Raw genomic sequence first — 20,705 nt, 5'->3', positions numbered from 1 at the left:
GCCTTGGCACCATCAGGAGGAGATGCAGCCAGGCTCTGCCCAGGGGGCATGGTAGGGTGGGTGGGAGGCAGGGCACAGGCTGAGGCATGATGGGCTCACGCTGGAGACGAGGAGAAGCCTTTTCCCTACCAGGACAGCCTGACTGTGGAGTCAAGGCCCAGGCAGGTCAGGCCTTTGTGGCCTGGAGGTTTCGTGTCCTGGCTGGGTAAAGCCCTGAGCAGCCCGGCCTGAGCCCGGTCTGAGCCTGCTCTGGACCGGGGCTGGGCTGCAGGGCCCTGACAGATGGTGGGAGCATGTGGGTCTGTGACTGTTGTGAGCAAGCAGTAGTTAAATGTGCTTTGGTTTGGTTTATAGCACCTAGGATTAGGGTGATCCTACCTCTATATATCTTTCCTAAGAAAGGAAAGATCCACTATCCACTATCCTCATGCAGCAGAATTTGCCTTTATGCTAGTTTCTGCTCTAAAGACTCACATGCTAGTCTGTGGGTTTTGTACTACCAGACTCAACTGCCTCTCTTCATTGAATCCTTAATATCTTTCCATTTATTAAATTCATGATTTTTTCATTATTTTCTGATACAAAGTACATTCCAGTACATTCCCTCTTTCCAACACCTTCCTAATCTCCAAACTCTTCTTATTATTTCCCTTGTATACCTAGTTTCTTAATGCCTAAATAGCATTGAAAAGACTGAGAAAAACATAGAAAGTAAAGACTGAGAAGATCACAGAATCACAGAATCGCAGAATTGAAGGAGTTGGAAGGGACCATGATGATGCCAAAGAGACCTGAACATGATATCTATTGGTAATGTGTTCATAACTACAGCGTCAAGTGAATGGAAATTGCAACAACTGTGAACTATCATAAAGTTGATTTTACACTCATAAATATATATATTTATATTTATATATTTATATTTATATTATATTTATATTATATTTATATTATATATATATATATATATATATATATATATATATATATATATATATATATATATATATAGTTTTTTTCTTAAATGCATTGAATTTTGGTTTATTTTCCTTCTGCTCTAAATTGTGAAAAGTCAGTGGAGCTTGCTAAAGGGATTTTTTTCCCTGCTGTACTCCAAAGTGGTTACAAAGGATACAGTGTGACATAATTTAGCTAACATTATTTTGCATAGTTTTTGATGGACATTTACTTAAGCATACAGAGATACTGAAGGAAAATATATGAGTGAACCATATCTGTACACGATAATAACAGGAATTTACAGTTGTATGTTGAAATGTGGATTTGGTTTCATCAAGGCCAACCAAACACATTTGTTAACACAATTAAAACAGTTCTTTGGAAGAAAAAAAAAAAAAAGTCTGCAGAAGTCAGCAAATATGTGTTTCTATACTGTAAATGCATTATTTAAATAGTAGCAATTTAAATCAAAATGCAGATCTGTTTTCTGAAGTTCAGAAAAGACTGTACTTTTCTCTAAGCTTAGCAAACTCTCAGTTCACAGAAACAGTACATGGAGCAGATACCTGCCCAATACATACTATATTGTCTTCACACTTTTTCTTTCTCTTTGTTGCTCCTTTGAAACTGTTTTCAGAACTGGTTGCTCCTTTTGAAATTGGCAGACCACTAACTCATCTGGTTGGACTATGAAGCCATGAAAATCAAGTGGGTTTTGAATTTGTTGCTGAAGAGTCATTCAGTAGTACTGAATGTACCATTCATCTAAGTCCCAGTTCAGGTCTCAGCCTTCCACCATCTTAAGACAATGAAGTGGAACACGCTGATTGTGGGGATGGGAGAAAAGGGAATGGAGAAATAAAAAGCTCACAGGGCTGCCTCTGGAATAATCACTTCCATATTTTCTTCTTGGTAGGTTAAAACCAAAGACAGAAAAAATTGTAGAAAGATATATCAAGCTCTGCGGAGCCAATCTCACTATACACCAGCCACTATAGTTTCTAAACAGACACAGAACACTTAGTATCTCTTGCAGGTTCTTAGTTATATTTCTTAATATATTTAAAAAATAATCTATTTGAATGCTTTATATCCATATACAGAACCCAGAGTGTTTCAAGGCTATTAATGTAAAAAGCTGAAAAATATTCATAGAATCAAAGAATCCTAGAATGGTTTGAATTGCAAGAGACCTGAAAGATCATCTCATTCCAACCCATATCTCCCACCAGACCAGGTTGCCCAAGGTCCCATCTAACCTGGCCTTGAACACTTCCAGGGATGGGGCATCCAGAGCTTCTCTGGGCAACCTGTTCCGGTGCCTCACCACCCTCATCAGTGAAGAATTTCCTCCTAGATTTAGATTTCCTCTAATCTAAATCTACCCTGTTTTAGTTTAACGCCATTACCCTTTGTTCTGTCACTATACTCCTTGACAAAGAGTATACTCCCCAGCTTTACTGTAGGCCATTTTTAGGTGTTGGAAGGCAACTACTATAACATATTTGCTGGAGCCTTCTATTCTCCAAGCTGAATGACCCCAGCTCCTTCAGACTGTCTTCACAGGAGAGGTGCTCTAGCCCCTTGACTATCTTTGTGGCCTTCCTCTGGATTCATTCTAACACTTCCATATTTCTACATTCTACTTAATCACAGTTCTGATTTAAGTCATACAGAACTGAAAGGAAAAAAATACATATATATATAAAAGTTCAATGCAGATAACAGAAATGGTCAGCAATGCATGCAGGAATAAGTCATATCAATTGAGTGCCTTTCTTGAAACAGAAAACCATAATGAGAAACATAATAAGAAATATAATTCCTATCCCATGGGAAAAAATGTAAAAGTTTTTCTAATAACCTCACTATCTTCTGGTCTTAATGAAATTTTGTTCCCGTCTTCAATATAAATACATATAATAATAAATACACAACATAGTACATACATACTAAAATAAGAAAATTGTTCCACTGCCTATACTGTTCCACCTGAGAAGGAGGGAAGTATCATTGCTACTGAAAGTGTTTAGTAACAATGAGAGAGCAAAAACCTACATAGAACAAAAAAAAAAATTCCCATTTAAATGGTAATCTCTCTGTAGTATGATAAAAAAACTAATACCCTTTGGATAAGACAATATAGGCATAAATGTCTGTACAAGATGATATTCTAAAAATTCAATACAATTAATTTGAAAACACACTGAAACAACACTGTGTAGCAGAAAAAGTATTACTGTGGGTTACCACTTCAAGGCTAGATATTATGCATCCTATATCTTGCAGCAGATTTTTTTTTTGACAAATCCACAGTTTACCACAAATCTCTTGCTGCTTTGTTTCTCAAACGTCTGCAACAAATCTGGTATGATCAGACTGACAAATATATTGTATTAAGGCATAATGGAGTACAGCCAACATATTTGGATACAGGCCTGCACTACTGATCTGAAAGCTACAAGTAAGGAAGAGAAGTTATGGAGAGCATACAAGAATAAAATTGAAGCTGATTTGAATGTAATCTTCAAATAAGGATTTAATAAGACAATTATGGAATGTTAATTAAAGTGTCAACAGATTAAGCATATTCATCATGACTTAACCATTCCATATGTGGCAACGGATTATCAAAAGCACACTGTGCTTTCACATATGGCACTGCAGTTGATAAGCAGTAAAGAATTTATTCAGAGACTGTGGTCATCCACTCACAGCTTTTAAAGTAATTAACATTCAAAATCAAGCTATTAGAAGCAGAGCAAATGCCTCAAAACTGTTCTGCAAGAAGTCACTTTATTCTGAAAATGTACTGGCTTTAGCCAGGTTTACAAACCCTCTTGCTGCTTCCGTATTCTCTAGATGGATATACCCAAGTTTAGCCTACAGGTATGTTTGTGCAAAGAATACCACCATTGTAAACATTATGGCAACCATAAGAGAAGGATCACATTACCTACCCACGAAACAAGCTATTTAAAATACAGCCATGCTGAAGATTTATAACCAAGAAGGTTATGGAAAGTTGATCTGTGAGAGAAAAAAAAAAAAAAAAAAAAAGGAGAAAAAAAAGAAGAAAAAAAAAGTCTGTGGGAAAGAAGGGAGGAAGGGAGGAAGGCAGGAAGGCAGGAAGGAAGGAAGGAAGGAAGGAAGAGAGGGAGGGAGGGAGGAAGGGAGAAAGGGGGGAAGGGAGGAAGGGAGGAAGGGAGGAAGGGAGGAAGGGAGGAAGGGAGGAAGGGAGGGAGGAAGGAAGAAAAGGTCTTAGGGAGAGGGAAACAGACTTTCTGGCACGAGGACTGAAGATGTGCCAGAATCCAAGCCTTCTGATCCTTGTTACAAAATATATACCCACCTATCTGTGCCTTTTGTTGATACTGAAACTGACAGTGCCCATAATTCAGGAGCAAGAGTTTTCAAAACCGTTTATCAGTGTTCTAGAACAGAGGCAACTCAATAAGCCACACCAGGATACACTCACAATCATGACAGCAAGGAAGTATGCAGGCATACAGACTTACTTTTAAGTCAGAAAACTAAATTTTAACTCAGAACTCTGCCAGTAATTTTACAGAAGTATAATTTTTCTAGGAATAATGCCCTGGCATAGCTTAGTGTGACCCAAAAAGGAAAAAGTTGAAGCATCTCTCATGTTCTCTAATCCCTCCAATGTACTACCTCTCCCTTAGATAGCCAAAGTTCCCTCCACTGTATTCTCCAGCCCTCATCCTCAGGAGGTAGCCTGAGTCCATGTGAACAGGGAGTGGAAACAAACAGGGAATGGAAACAACAGGGAATGGAAACAAATAGTCCCCTTGCCATTTGCAGTGAGTGACCAAGAGAGAAGTGCCACAGTTATAGTCTCTACTGGCTGTTAGAGACAGTGTTAAGCCTAAAGTAATTATACCTGTATTCAGTGCAGCAAAGAAGGCTCTATACAATTTGGAAGCAAGAGAAGCATTCCTGAAAAGCTTCTAGTCAGAAGGCATCACAGGCCATTTTTTCAGAAGTCTCATTATACTTGCTAGAAAAACAGCACTGAAGGAATTAGCTCTAACTTGTTCCTCCACTCGGTTTCAGAAAACTTACCAGTAAGAATTTGCTAAAATGTCTACATTGCTTCAGAGTTCTGACACTTGTATTAAAAATGTGGCATCTAGATAGGCCATACATATATATAAAGGTGCATGTGCCTAAATCTATGCAAATAAACAGCAACTAGCTATATGTGGCATAAATATATAAGCACATACGAAGAAAGTAAGAAAGCTATTAGAACTTCAAAGTTATATTAACCTAACACAGATATATGAAAGCATGAAAAGCACGAACTTGCAAGCATATAAAGCTATGCAACCACATTTTATTACTACTACAATAGCTTTAAAATTATAAAAGATAAAATTGGGAAATATTTACTTAGCAGGAGAAAGATTTATTTATTTATTTTAGTCAGGGAGGCAAGCTAAGTCCCCCCTCCTCCTTCAAAAAATTGAACATTTCCCTCCAAAACATTTGAGTAAGCTATTTGTTTCATCATCACCGGCTGCTAAAAGATTATAGCTTTCTTAGCTAGAGAAAGAAGTTTGGAATACCTCAAGACAGCATCCTGTCTTCCTTGCGAGAGATCTTTTACATTATTCATTTACTTACTTGGTGCTTGCCATACACCCATTGTACCTTAATTAATAAATTGCATTAAAATGACTAAACAAAACCTGTTAATAATATGAAAAAGAGACACTGCTTATTTTAAGACCTTACAAAACAGTGATGTTGAATGTCTACTTTGAAAAGTTTGAACTGTACATATTTTAAGTGTAATAACTGTTCTTAACTGATATCCTTCATGAACTATTTACACTATATTTCCAATTTACAGTACCATAAGACCTTTATTAAAATGTACAGAAGCAAGACACGTACAGAAGTGTGAGGAATGTTTTAACAATTCCAATTCGTGTCCATAAATTCGTGTCCATAAAGAACAATTCTGTTTGAATCCTGTCTGCCTGGGCCCTGCACTGGCAGTTTAATTCTTGAACCACAGATGCAGTGTGTCCCAGTCTCCCCCTCATTCCAGTCAATTTATCACGTCTTCAGAAAACACTCCTTAAATTTATGAACCTGTTTGCTTTTGTTATTCCTGACTTCTAGTTCTAACAGTTACAGCCTTTTTTTTCCTGTCTTCTTCGAGATTAACTTAACACTGCTATAGATGTGTCTGTGAATGGCTGGGGAAGAATGTTTTAATTACTCGTGAAGCGTCAAATAAGAAAGCTGTTTGTGTTTGATGTCTGGGAGTTTCAGAACAACTGATAACAACTAGTGACTGTTATGGGATACTATGAGGATCCTTGGTATCTGGCCAGGGGGGCCAAGAGATTAAGAGGAAGAAAAAAGAAGCTGAAGGACGGTTGGGAGACAAGACCTGTGGAGAGTGTACAGAGAGTGTTCCATAAACTTGGAATAGTGCCAAGTAAGCACAAAGGGTGAGAGGAAGACTACGAGCCTTCAGCATGAAAGACCCCTAGAGACCCCCAGAGGAGACTGATGCGCATGCTCCAGTAGGAGGAACTGGACCCCGGAAGCTAATTATAATAATCTACTTTTTTAGAAGTAGTAATGAATATGTATTAGTCTAGGTGCATAAAATTCAGCTGCTTGATGTAACTGGTGTGCGTCCTGGTGGAGCGGAGACTCCCGGTGCACCCAGCGCTGTTTGCTTACCTCTATTCCTTTATATTCTTTTAATAAATCCTATTTTTTTATTTAATCCTAATTTGAATCCTGAGCCATTTATAACAATTTGGGGGCTCGTCCGGGATGGTTATAGTTCCTGAATTCTGATTTAATCTAGGAGAGGCGCCCCACCATTTGGTGGCTCCTGTTTGAGTCAGATCGGGACTAATGCCATCCTGAACCTGAATAAAGGTAAGCAAAGAATTTAATTTTTTTTGAGCTCCCGTGTTGCCGGCTGTTTTTTGCCCGTAATTCTGCGCGCGAAGATCCGGACGAAGATGACAGGGTCGTTTGGATACCGTTCGGTTGGATTCCGGTGTCCGGAATTAAACCGGATGAAGACGACAGTCGTTTGGATACCGTCTGGTTCGATCCCAGACGAAGACAGCAGAGATGCTGGTGGATACCGTCCGATTGGAGTCTGGACGAAGACGACTGATTCGTAAGATACCGTCCGGTTGGGTAAGGGTACGGTTGCCAGTTTTTGTGTGAGAGTGTAACTGAGACTTCTAAAGTCAGCGTGGAGGTCTTTTTGTTTTCTCACTGGTTCTAATCTCCTGTCAGGGGGGGCTAGACTGGTGAGAAGAGGGATACGTGGGTGGGTGATAGGTCCTAAACCCCCTGCAAGACACTCTCACTGGGCAGCCAAGGGCTGTGGGAATTGCCACTAGTAAAATTTCTGGATGGGTCAAATAAAATCGAAGACCAAGGACCAGAAAGGGAGCAAATTACCAGATATATGACCAAAAAATCCATTATGAATAATGATTAGAAATTGGAACAATAGGGGCCCCAGAAAATTAAAGAGTAAATTGAAAATGATCCAGTATTATATGATAGAATGACCAAAAAGAACCCTTAAGACCCCCTGTATTTTGATCCACGGAGGATGGGGTCTGTCAGGCTTTGAACGTTAATAGTAGAATACCCGTGGATCCAGAAAAGAGCAAGCTGAAACATTGGAATTAGAAATTAGAGAGCAATTGATTAAGAATGAATATGTGCTACATTTGTGCCTGTGCTGCACTTATACCACCAGATAACAGGAGCCTCTCGGGCCCTGAGAACCAGATCAAAAACAACCTCATGGTTCAGACTTTAATCAAGGGGTCTAAAATAAGGAGGACTGTTCATAAAGGGACAGGTTATGTATATGTATAGGAATGTTTATGTATATGTAACTTTTTACTAAAGCAATTTGTCACGTTAGGCCTGCACAACTTTGGGGGGACTACCCGCCCCATGCTGCATGGAACTGAGTAAACATACCTGCTTTACAATCTTACTGACTGTGGAGTCAGCTTTCTGTGAGTCATTTTGGTGAGCCAGGCAGGAGACACTCTGCTCGGCTGCGGGATCGGCTGCAGTATGGACGCCCCTAGGTGCACCCTGAGTGTTTTTGCTCGGAGGGGACTCCACTCTCAGCTGCTCACCGCAGGAGCAAAGAAACTCCTGAAACTGCAGACAAACGGTATGTTTTGGGCTGCTGGAGGGATACTAACTGGAGTGTTAATAATTGTATGTGTTTTTATGTATGTATTTTGTGTTGAAAGTATTTGTGTAAATGTAAGGGTTTGAAACAAAGTGTTACAAGTCACTTCACGAAGAACACAGTCAGAGACAATACTTGTTTGGTTGGTTATCATTCTAAATTATATTCCTGTGGTATGAATGAGATGCGTTGGAGGCCTCCGTGTGCGAGTGTGCTGTGTGAGTGAGACGCAGCGTTGCTGCAAAGCGAGTGCAGAGTTCCGATCCGTTGTTCCGTACTCTCCGCAAGGGAGTGGGCAGAGACGAACGAAGTGCTTGACAGACTGAAAAGAAGTGCTGTTTTATCCAAGTTTTGAGTGGTGGTGCCTAATATATGGGCCCGGTGTATCTTGTGTATCTTGTGTATCCTATTTTTGCTCTTAAATGTTTTGACTGTGACAAGAAAAAGGCAGGAGCATGACATGACATGCTTCCTGCAACGTATGAGGCCCGCACAGGCCGAGACCTGGACTCACTGAGACCCAGACTCGCTGAGACCTGAACAGGCCGAGAGACCGGAGCGGCGCCGAGAGACTGGAGCGGCGCTGGGAGGCCCGAGACACTACGGAGGGACTACCGCTGGACGGAGAGAGCCCTGAGAGACGCTGCAGAGCCACGGATGGCTCTGAGAGACACAGAATAGACCTGACAGAAGCTGCAAAACGCGGGGAAATTGAAGTAATTGCAGAACATCCGAGATCGAGTTGCTACGGGAGACCAGAGGCGTCAGTGGACACCGGTAGCTGACCCTCACCGTGAGGCGAGTCGGCACAGAGCAAAGGGGCGGACATCAGGACCCTGCAGCCTGTCTGACGTAACCATGGAGGCAGCGGCAGCAGCGGCTGTGCTGCTTCACTCTGGCATTCTTTTTATAAAAGGTTTATCTTGCAATGCAAAAAAAGACTATTAGTCCCCAGATCGGTGTTATAACTATTGCTAATGACGACTTAGCTCTATCGCAGGGCAGGAGTGCAGAGACACAGATTACACTGCCAAACGACCACCGGCAGGCTCTTTCACAAACCTAAGGTTGCAGCTGGCACTGCCTGCAGCCGTATAGCAGACGTTACACTCTCTTTCCTAATTAGTAATCATGTGTCTCATCCATTTGTGGTGAATGGCCAGTGACAAAAAGAAAAGGGGGGAGACAAAGACAGAAACGGTACAAGGAGGATGCCACTGACACTAACAGCATGGGTAATAGGAGTAGTATAAGTGACACAGGTGACGGTGCAGGGCGCTCTGCCTGCTGCTCGCCTTCGCCTGACTGTGCACTGCTGCCAACGGTGCTAGAGTAAAATGTGAAGACTGCTCAGATGGCAGTGATGAGAGTGCTTGTGTGAAGAAGATGTGTACTGAATCTGACTTTGTGTGCATAGATATCAATAAAGTGTGTAACCAGCAGAGAGACTGCAAGGACTGGGGTGATGAGCCCCTGAAGGAATGCAACATACATGAATGTGACTGTCCAGCTGGGTTTGAGTTTGTAGACAAGAGAAACTGTGGAGATATTGATGAATGTCAAAACCCTGGTATCTGTAGTCAAATATGTATCAACCTGAAAGGTGGCTACAAATGTGAACGTAGCCGTGGCTATCAGATGAATCCTGCTACAGGAACCTGGAAAGGGCCATACGGGTACAGAAATACAAATAACATCCGTGATTATAATGACACTGCTAAGCAGGGTTTAGGGGTTCATAACATGGAGACAAGGGGTAACAACTACAATTGTACAGCTTTGGCCTTACCTCCTGATGTTTTTCTATTTTTATTTTTGATTATGCACACACCTCTAGATATATTTAATACATTATTAAAAAAATAAATAAAACAAATCTTGATAAACTTTTTAATCTGGAAGAAATAACTGACATTTTTATAAAGTAAGTATAGACTGAAAAACGTTTCAAAAAAGCTGTGACAGGAAAAGATTTACACTGAAAAATATCAGTGTTCAAAACGGTAAGTGGATAAGGAGCAGCTATGAGCATGGGTTGAACCATGAGGCAGAAGTTTAACAAAATACATTTTTAAGACTACTGAGATATATGAACTTGACAATTATCAGTTGTGATAAAAGAGGTGAGAAATATGATGTTACTCAGTAAAATAACACAATTTACCAGCCAGTGGCCAAGTGACTTACTGAAGTGCTGAATCAAATGAACCAGATTAAATCCAGAATCACATTATCTGCAGTCAGGTTTATGTTTCACTGAAAAACCTGAAAAAGCTTCTTTCATTTCTAAAGAGATTATATTCTCCTACAACAGTGATAGTTAAACAGTAGCCAAGGTCCTGTTGATCTAACAAAACCGATTGGTTATGGCATGAAAACAAGGTTCACAACCATGTTCTGTCACACCAAGCATCTGCTACAGGTGGCCTGTGAGAAGTCTGTGACCTAATTGTTTCCCACTGCTTTCCTTACAGCCACAGAGAACATCCCAGCTTGAGTTGGGATCTTTCTTTGAAGGTATTATATTTCCTGGTCAGAAAATGCTTAAAGAGTTCCTAGTATCAGACTGCAAGTAAAAGTTCATGTAGCTCTTCTATACACCCCAAAATATTGAGCTTGATTTCATTGCTTTGTTTGGAAAGACTCATGATTTTTTTAATAATTGGGTTGGCAGCAGCAAATATAAGGCTCTCTTGATTTCACATGGGAGATCTGTCCTCTACAGAGTAAATACAAAATAGAGATAGTGAGAGAGGAGCCCTTCTTTTCACCAAATAATATTTCTTTATTCATCATGTCAGTACAGGACAGGCTCTGTAATTCCTGCAGACTGGTGGTGATTTCTCCAGCCCTACGGAGCCCAAAACAGGATTCTGCAACATGTTTTTATAACTGTTTAGAAAAATGTGATCTTGAACTGAGCACTTTGGAAATTCATTACTTAACAAGCATGTGCCAAGCATACTGTACCTCTACACATGAATTATTTCAGACTGCAAAGGAAAAACAATAAAAACCATGGCTCCGAAAATAAAGAATAAATAAAATTTTTCTATTTAAATGCAGAAAATTATGCCCTCCTTCTAAAATGTATGAGCAATACACTTCATATCAAATATTACACAGAAAACAAAACCAAAACCAAACAAATAACAAAAACCAACCTAAAGGTTAGACACTTGTCTTTGGTTGTCATTACTGAATACAGGATTTGCTATCATTCTCAATTAATAATATGAAATTTTAAAATAATTTCCTAGTGATTCAGGTTTACATGGCAAGGTTTTGGCAGCCAGGGGAGATGCAGGGGTGGCCTCTGTGAGCAGAGCTCTGCAGCTGCCCCATGTCAGACAACAGCCAGCTCCCGACAGCTCCAAAAGGGACCCGCTGCTGGCCAGAGCTGAGCCAGGGAGTGACACTGGTTGGGCCTCTGGGAGAGCAGATTGAAGGAATGGAAAAGCACTGCTGCAAAACAGCAGTTGGGAGAGAGAGGAGCGAGAAGCAGCCGTGCAGACACAAAGGTCAGTGCAGCAGGAGGGCAGGAGGTGCCACAGGCATGCAGCAGCAGTTCCCCTGCAGCCTCTGGAGAGGCCCCTGGTGGAGCAGGCTGTCCCCCTGCAGCCCACGGGTCCCACGTGGAGCAGATCTCCACACAGGTGGAACTCAAGCTGGACCAGGAAAAGAGAGGGAGGACAAAGCTGTGGTACAGATGAAGCGTTACAGATTGACCATAACTGCCATTCCCCATTCCACTGCACCACTTGGGGAGGAGGTAGAAGAGGGTGGTTGGGTAGAAGGCGTTTTTATTTTTCTTTAGCTCTCATTGCTGTAATTCAATAGCAATAGGCAATAAATTACAGCAATCTCCTGTACACTGAGACTGCTTTGCTGATGACAGCAATTGGTGAAGGATCTCCCTGCACTTGTCTCAACCCATGAGATATTTTTATTTTTGACATATTTTCTCCCCCTGTTCTTTTGAGTAGAGGAAGTGAGAGAGTGGAGTGTTGGGATTTAGCTGCCCATTTGTGTGAAACCAGCATCGCCATCATAACAATAACTTCTAAAATGGTAGAAGGCTTCTTGAGTCCCAAATAGTATTATCACTGACATTCAGGAACATATCACAACATAGGCAGGAACTTTTTATGTTGTATTCTCCTAAAACTGTAGGAGAATAATCTTTAGGGTGTTATTTAAAATAGGTATCCCCTTAACCTTAAGTTTTGTTTCCACTAAATATTCTGAATCCTTTTGGTCTGCTAATTTTTTATTTATTTTTCCATAGTTCTTAAATTATTTTTATTATTTTTTGCAGAAAAAATATAAGAAATAAATCCAACAGAATTTAGGAATCACAAGTTTCGCATCTCAGTGGCTGCATTTAAATAATTTTTTTAGTGTAATTCACAGTTACTGGATATGCAAATGAAAGAAAATGATAAAAATATAAATCTTCCTCTGCTTCTGATAAATTTTTATCCCTAAAGTTAATGAAGGTAGTGCAAGGATGTGGAAACAAGTGGAAAGAAAAAGAATCTTTGACACCATTTTTGAAGAGTGAAGACACACTGTTCAGATGGTAACTTCTAAATGTGGGCCATTCCCAGAGAATTTTCCCAGAAAGCATCAGATCAGCTCATGCCATCATCAGAGAAAAATACAAGGAGTAAAGACTTTTGCAACTGTTAATTAAGATTCTCACTGCACAACGTAAACTGGGAATCTGTGTGCTCACTGATTTTGAAAATTTGCAAACAGAAGCCTAACCTATGTTTGTCACAGGACTCCTACAAATAACTGAAGTGGGAGATCTGGGGGGAAGTGTAATAAAATAAAGACCTTTTTTTTTTTTGAAACAGTTTTGATACATTTTTCTCTGTAGCTCATTTGTTAGAAAAACATCTCTGCAGCAGATTTTCTTATTAGATATGTGGTGATCACAGTGCAAAATTACAGGGGGAAAAAAAAAAAAGGATTAGTCCTGTGAATTGACATATTGGTCCTATAGATATGGCCTGTGCTGTCTGTCCTGGAAAACTACATTCTATATTACTGCATCTGCAACAACAGATTTTGTGTTGCAGGCACTTTGTAGCATTTTTTCTGGTATGCAGTCTTCATTCTTGAAGATGCCTTACCTGCTATCTTCCACTCAATAGACAGAGGTGCTGAGCACTCATAATTGCATATGAAGTCAAAATTTTTCCACTTGGTTTCTATTTAATGTGAAGTGAATTGAATAAAATAGGACCTTGTGACTCAGACAGAGACCTCATGTATGTGCTTTTGGTGTTAATGTCTGTGAGCCTTTGAGTCTATATCTGCAAAATCAGAATGATGTCATGTATAGGTTACAGAAATTTATGAAGGTAAATTCACTAGTATTTCAGAAATGGGTATTTAAATTAAATACCAGAGAAATGCTTTTCTTGAAATCAATGCCTATCTTTGAAATGCATAGCACACAATAAACAAGTCATGAGACCACACATACAATCAAAATGTGTGAGACAATATACAGAAGAGTTACTTCAAGATATTCCATATTACCTTGACTGAATTCCTGACTGAATCAGTCATGCAGTGGGAACAGTATGTGCTTCTGTAGTTAAAGCTATGTCAAAGAAATTAGGTTGCAGTACAAGTCCCCCAGGTCATACTTAAATGAAGACTGCAATGTTACATTTTCTACGCGATATTCTTTTAACATGGTTATGTTTTCATACATACATGTCCTCACAGAAAGAAGGTCATGGGTATGATACAGCATCTTTGTGAAATTAAAAAGTAAAAGACCACTATGCGGAAGTAAAATCTATGAATCATTTTCAGATTACTTTTTGCTTAGTTGAATGTAATGAAGATACACTTATAAATAGGCAGAAGGCTGGCACAAAGCCAGCACAATCCAGAAACAACAAATCGGTTCACTGGTACTGACACAACTGCAATAAAATACTGCTTGGTCCTCCTGACCACAGGGAATGAATGGTTTCTATGAATAACAATTTCAGCCATACCCCTTGAAGAGTGGATGGAGGTAGCGAAAGACCAGAACTCTGTGTTCAGTGAATCTTTATTTTAGTCTTGGCAGTCAAGCACTTGCTTGATGCAATTCTTAACTCCCATAAAATTACCCACAGTGAAAGAAAAAAGTGTTGGTTTTGCTTGATCTGAAAACTCTTTTAGAGTAAAGCACTATGCACTAATGATAGCTTGTCAGAGACAAGATGGATTAACACAAACACAGTGGATTGCTTAATGCCTTCACTTCTTTTGTTAACTGGATTCTTTGACTCGAGCAACAAGACTTATCAAAAGACTTCCACCCCATCCTTCTGAAGCATCCTCTACATGCTTCCACCAATGATAATTGGCTAACATTCACTCTTGAAAGAAAGGTAACTTCAGGCACTGCCCTCTAAGGCTATGAGAAAAAAGTTGATTTAAAAGGAAGTGAGCATGGCTGTGCCCACAGAGTCTTTATTTTGAATGTTAATCCTTAAAATACATCAGCAGTACATGGAAATATCAGAAGCTAATGCACCACTATTTCTGTTATACTACAGTGTGTTGGGCACCATAAAATTTCAACCCTTGAAAGTGAAAAGAACTATAAATTTACTTCAATTTAAAGTTAGCTGGCTTGCTTTATTTCGTATTAAAGCAGGATTACGTTTATGACTCTCAGCTTCTTTACTTCCATATTCTTCTCTTATGCAACATGAGAGAATTAGCTGCTTAACAGACGTTCTGAAATTCTTCAGACTTCAAAACAAACATCTTGTCAGACATGCACAGAAGAGAGTGAAAATTGCATTTTTATAAAATATGTATTTTTAAAGACATACTTCTTAAAGGCTTATTTCTTAAATAATCTAAGAATTGAACTATACTCATTTAAAATTTAATAACAAATAAAATCCCTTTAAATGTGCAAATCAAATAACAGTAGCAAATTAAACTGCCAAAATTCTGAGTAAGAAACATTTTCCTAAGAAAGATATAGACTAATCTGTGCTTCTTTTGGAAAATAATCTCTCCTTAAAAGAATGAAAACTCAAATGCATCTAGCACCCACCCTATGAACATATCTTTATTTATATGGAATTTCCAATATTTTTAGGAAAACATTTCTAATTAGTAATTAAAATTTGTAATTTTCTGTAAGTTGATAGAGCACCCAATATATCTGCAAAAGTTTGTATTCTTGCAGGTATTTCTGCTAAAATTTTTAGAATAATAGAGTCCTACCGGATCTTCTGTTTTGTGGTTATTCAGCAAATCAGACAGGAAGTCATCATGAAGGCTTTCTCTCCGAATCAATGTAAATTCACGCAGAAAAACTGCTCCTTGGTTTTGGTCTCCACAAACCTATTAAAAAAATGATATTAGGAAGAGATATTTCAATTCTATCATAGATACAATCTCCAAATAAATAAGGCTGGAATACTGAAATGTCCATTAATGGTCATTTGCCTTCCATTATTAAACTCATTCTAACCAGTTGCCATTGACATTAATGAAAACTGATGCATGCATTGAAAGAAAGCCAGTAAGTTAATAACGGCCATTTAAAAGAGATTCTGTTTGTAAAATACATGTATGTTGCTATTTCTTACTTTTAACTAAGGCCTATAAAGCGATTAAAACATAAAATTTCTTTTCTGAAATGAATTTAAATATATTGATAGAATAATATTTAGAATGTACTTTTTATTTTTGGAGCAATTCATATTTGTTCATCAGATTGATCATATTGTCCTAATAAAATAGAGCTAAAAATTTCTGATAGCCAGAAAAACAAACAAACAAACAAACAAACAAACAAACAAAACAAAACAAAACAAAACAAACAAACAAAAAAAACACCTTACATGTAAGTACATTTGATAGCAAACTTAAATACACATGTGCATTAAAAATAATTTAAATTTACTTCATACCTCTTGTTTCTGAGTTTAGCAAGGTACATAAGCTATTGGAGAAGGAGTTTGTTTCTTCAATAAGTATCTAAACAATGCCTATCAAAATGTCATAGGTACTATTAAGGCATTGTTACAGTATTTTCTGAAAATGAATGCAAATAAATGCACATCATTCTTCGTGTTCCCCATCTCCTTTATTTTTTAGGTTATCCAAGGCAAAGACATAAGAATGGCTTTTTTATTTTATTTTTAGATAATATAAATGCTGGAAAACTGAAATTAAAGCACCTAGAGCTTTTTCCATATTAATGGAAGATCTTGCTTTTCATGTAACTGAACATAAAAAAAATTCTACTGCAGGTGAAATATCCTTAAAGTCTATTAATGACCAAAATAGGAATTATTTTATCAAGAGGAGTTTTTCGACACCTCACAACACAACTGGAAGGTGAATCAGCTTGTGAGAATAATCTGTTTTATCAAAATGGGCAAGTAAGAATGTTTTGTATTTTAGCATTTGACAGTAGAGAGTGCAACTGGTATGAATTACCCAAATGTAATGGTTATATTTTATATATATGAAATACTGATTTATCTTCTGGTAATACAATATTGAGATATAATTACAAGGCAACAGTGGAATTTCTGGATAACTTTTTCTCTGTTTCTTCATTTGAAGAACAAGATCCTATAATCTGGAATGACTAATATGCCATTTCTTCATGTTTTTTAAGATAAGCAGTAGGGCTGCATTACTGAATTTATTTTGCTGAGAAAAAAGGCCATGCTCTGTTGCTTTTATTATTACTATTCCTTGTATTCATCCTTCTGCAAACCAAGATGCCACGTCTATCCTGGTTCTAGTTACCCTACTGAGAAGTTCAGAGAGAAAGAAGGGTCTGGGAGTACTGCAAATACGATGTGTCCAGAGAGAGGGAGAATGAAGTATAGATTTGCAAGTCAGTTTGTATTGCCATTTAAGAGGAGGCAGTCCTCCATGCCATCTGGGAAGTGAGATCAGAGCTGCTGGAAAGCTAGTGGAGCTACTGGAGTGACTAGAAGGAGATAAACTAATAAAATTGAAGTGGGGGTAGCAATCTCATTTTGAAGAGGGTAATGGGAAGCAATAATAAATAAGTAAATAAATAAATTTCTGTAAAAGAGAATTTTGTGATTCTGGGGCATTAAAATTCATATCTTGCCGACAACATTGAGAGATACACTCGCTAATAATACTATCATATTATTGAGTTATGTTGATGAATAATCCTCTGCAATTTCAGAAAAAGATACATGTACGTGTCCAAAGGAAAATAAAGCCCTGATACTGACATATTTTTTCTTAATTAAAATTATGGACAAATCATTATTTTATAAACAAAAAGTGTCCCTGAAACAGTTGAATTTCATAACAAATAACCACATAACCACAGGAGTGGCAAAAAAAATGTTCATCAATAACAGCTGTTTTTTTCACAGGAGGAAATCTGTATTTTCATTATCCTTAAAAGTAGCAGTCCCTATTTGTGACTTTAAGTGGTGAAGATAAGCAAATTTGATGGTGAATTTATGATTAGCTAAAGTTTCTCGTGATTTTGTGTTCCTAATTTCAGAAATCAAATGATGAACTGTAAAAAAAAAAATGCTTCCTCATCAATGATGCACCTTTCTGCTTTGCTTATTTTTAAACAAACTCAGAATATTCAAAATCTTTTCCCTCTAAAATCAGCCAACTTCTATTTTTCACAATTTCTTAATAGTTTTCAAAAATAAACCCAACCTACTTCAGGACCACATTGTCTTCCTAAATTATCAATAGCTACAATCAATACTTTGTAAAGAATGTGTTTGTGGTATCAAAAATATCAATAAAATATCTCTAAACTTTACAATTTTTATCATACCAATATTAATGCTTTCATAGCTTATAATTACATGCCAAGGAAGAGGATGCCAGAGGCACTACACAGGAAGAATACATAGAAAAAGAGTAGAATAAAGACATTGGGAAACTGAGGTTGAAAGAAGAAAAAAACAAAGAAAGCAGTACTGAAAACATGAATTTATATAGTTTTTTGATCAGCAAAACATAATGATAAGGTCTTGAAAAAAAGAAGACAACTGAGAAGCATGCAGCCATCTAAAATATTTTTTCTCTTCTTAATTTATAACAAATGGGTTTCCCCTTTGAATAGAAGTTCCTCCTGGGTGCACTGTGTAGTTGTAACCTATGCATCTGCTGATGAAACTTAGACCTAGCAGAGGATGATCATTCTTATTGAGAGAACTGAAATCAATCCATTTAACATAAATGCCAGTAAATTGGACTAATATCCAGAAAGACTATTTTCCATTTTTCAAGCTTCCTTGAGGCCTTCTCTTCCTTAAGGTTACATATATATTGCCATCTCATTCTCTTGGGAAAACCGTTATTATTGTAACACATCCGATCTCTTTTCCTTCAGTTTATGAGCAGAATAGCTTAGAAACCAGTCCTCAAATATAAAGCAACTTCCTAAGCACTGAGCAAACCACACAAAAAAATAGCCTGGTAGAAATCTGTCACTTAGATGACTGAAGTCAGCATCTGCAATAGTATGTGGCTAGTCAACAACCTGGAAACATTGCAGACAAGGTTTTGCTAATGCATACATGAAGATAACAACATAGCACCAAAATTTAACAGCATCAGGATGTGTGTAATCAGATGCCCAACTATCCTTATAAAGACCTTCTGAAATTGAAAGGAGACCAGCAAAATTCTAATCAATAATATTTTTATCCTTTTTAGCTCAGTTGCTATGACTCTTGGATCAGTCTAAAGAATGAATTGCTACATTAGACCCAATGGTGTTAGTCCAGGATGAATCTTTGAAAAGTCAGACATGGAATAAGAAGACACAGAAGAGGAAAAAACAGAATAAGAGAATGAAAGATTTTATACAAGCGTGAGGGTGAAAGGATACATCCCAACCAACATAGGCAAGACCTCAAGATATCAGCTGCTCAGCCACAGCTTTTATTTTGGATTCTCAAAGCCCAAATAACACAGAAAATTATTACCAGCATTAAAAAAAAATGAGGAAAAAAAAGATCACATTCAACAAACTTAACAAATCAGGTTATTTAAGCCTACTTCTTTTTTTTTTTTTTTTTTTTTTTTTTTCTTCCAAAGGCAACCTTTATGGGTTAGATTCCCAGCTTTCCTTGGCTTGGATAGTTGGTTGCTGCTTCTTGTCTTTCACCTATTATATCTTATTGCTTTAATCCTCTGCTTGCTACTTTTTTTATAAATGGGAGAAAGGCTTATCAAAATTTAAAAGTGAGGTCAATTCTAAACTACCAGTTTTTCAGTACTGCAATGTCTTTTTCTAACATTTGAAAATATAATTCCATGTCCTGGGAAACATACGACAGAAACAAACAAACAAACAAAATCTTTAGTCCTTTTGAAATTAAATTTGTCTTGAGACCTGAACATCAACAATATTGTTTTCTGGTTCCAGCCTTTCCAAACTCTGAAGATTTTATTGTTTCTGAATTAACAGTCTCTTAGGAAACTAGCTACTGTTTGTAATGTTTTTGTAGGTTTAGAATTTTTAAAGAGGTTCTTATTTGAAGTCTGTGAAGGTACTCACAAAGTACCTCAAAACACAAACACAAATAGCAAATTATTTCCCAAGGGAATGTTTTATTCAATGGTGAAATGTTCCCAGCAGAAATCTTTTTGCTTGTCTTGAAATATATTTAATCTTTTTTCTTTCCTCCCCTTCTTTCTACAGAAACTGAATTCATGATTATCTTAATGGTAATGCCCTGACTTCTTTTTAAAGCTCTGTGAAGGAAATGTGGCTTTGTGCTAATTATTTTCAGTTCTTAAACAGCCACAATAGAAGAGTGGTTAATGTATTCATTGAAAGAATTATTTAAGCTCCATTTCAGTCTCTCATTATAAATGAACAAAAGAAACAAAAAGTGATTTGCACTCAAGAATTACAGCATGAAGTGTCCCTCAAACAAAACTACCAGCTACTAACATCTTGGACAGACATTAGCAACGATGGGGATAAATTTGTAAAGCATGCACACGCCTACACTTGACCCGCAGTGTACCAACAAGAGTGAAAGCCAATATGGCCCCATTAAATGGAGTGGCAAAAATGCAGAATGTACAAAAATACACTAATTCTCTTTCTGCCAAGCAACCTCAGCCAAAAAAAAAAAAAAAAAAAAAAAAAGTTGGGAAAGTTGGGCAGAGTCAGGGGAAGAGGAGAGGAGGGGGAAAGAAAAAGAAAAAAAAAGAAGGAAAAGGAAAAGGAAAAGGAAAAGGAAAAGGAAAAGGAAAAGGAAAAGGAAAAGGAAAAGGAAAAGGAAAAGGAAAAGGAAAAGGAAAAGGAAAAGGAAAAGGAAAAGGAAAAGGAAAAGGAAAAGGAAAAGGAAAAGGAAAAGGAAAAGGAAAAGGAAAGGGAAGAGAAGAGAGAAGAGAAGAAGAGAAGAGAAGAGAAGAGAAGAGAAGAGAAGAGAAGAGAAGAGAAGAGAAGAGAAGAGAAGAGAAGAGAAGAGAAGAGAAGAGAAGAGAAGAG

At 37.8% G+C, this 20,705-nt stretch overlaps 1 protein-coding gene across 5 annotated transcripts in view; it reads right to left on the bottom strand.

The window, feature by feature from the left end:
- The window catches only part of ADAMTSL1 (ADAMTS like 1), a 487,860-nt gene that overhangs the window by 347,467 nt on the left and 119,688 nt on the right, over positions 1-20,705 (bottom strand). For all 5 annotated transcript variants that reach the window (XM_072030863.1, XM_038170180.2, XM_072030865.1 and 2 more), the window contains exon 2: positions 15,449-15,568. In XM_072030863.1, the coding sequence (XP_071886964.1) occupies positions 15,449-15,568 (120 nt within the window). The remainder of the gene's footprint in view (positions 1-15,448; positions 15,569-20,705) is intronic.

The sequence above is a fragment of the Anas platyrhynchos genome, chromosome Z (assembly GCF_047663525.1).
Source record: "Anas platyrhynchos isolate ZD024472 breed Pekin duck chromosome Z, IASCAAS_PekinDuck_T2T, whole genome shotgun sequence".
Classification (NCBI taxonomy): Eukaryota; Metazoa; Chordata; class Aves; order Anseriformes; family Anatidae; genus Anas; species Anas platyrhynchos.
The sequence above is the reverse complement of the archived record's forward strand: the minus strand, read 5'-3'. Positions and strand labels throughout refer to the sequence as shown.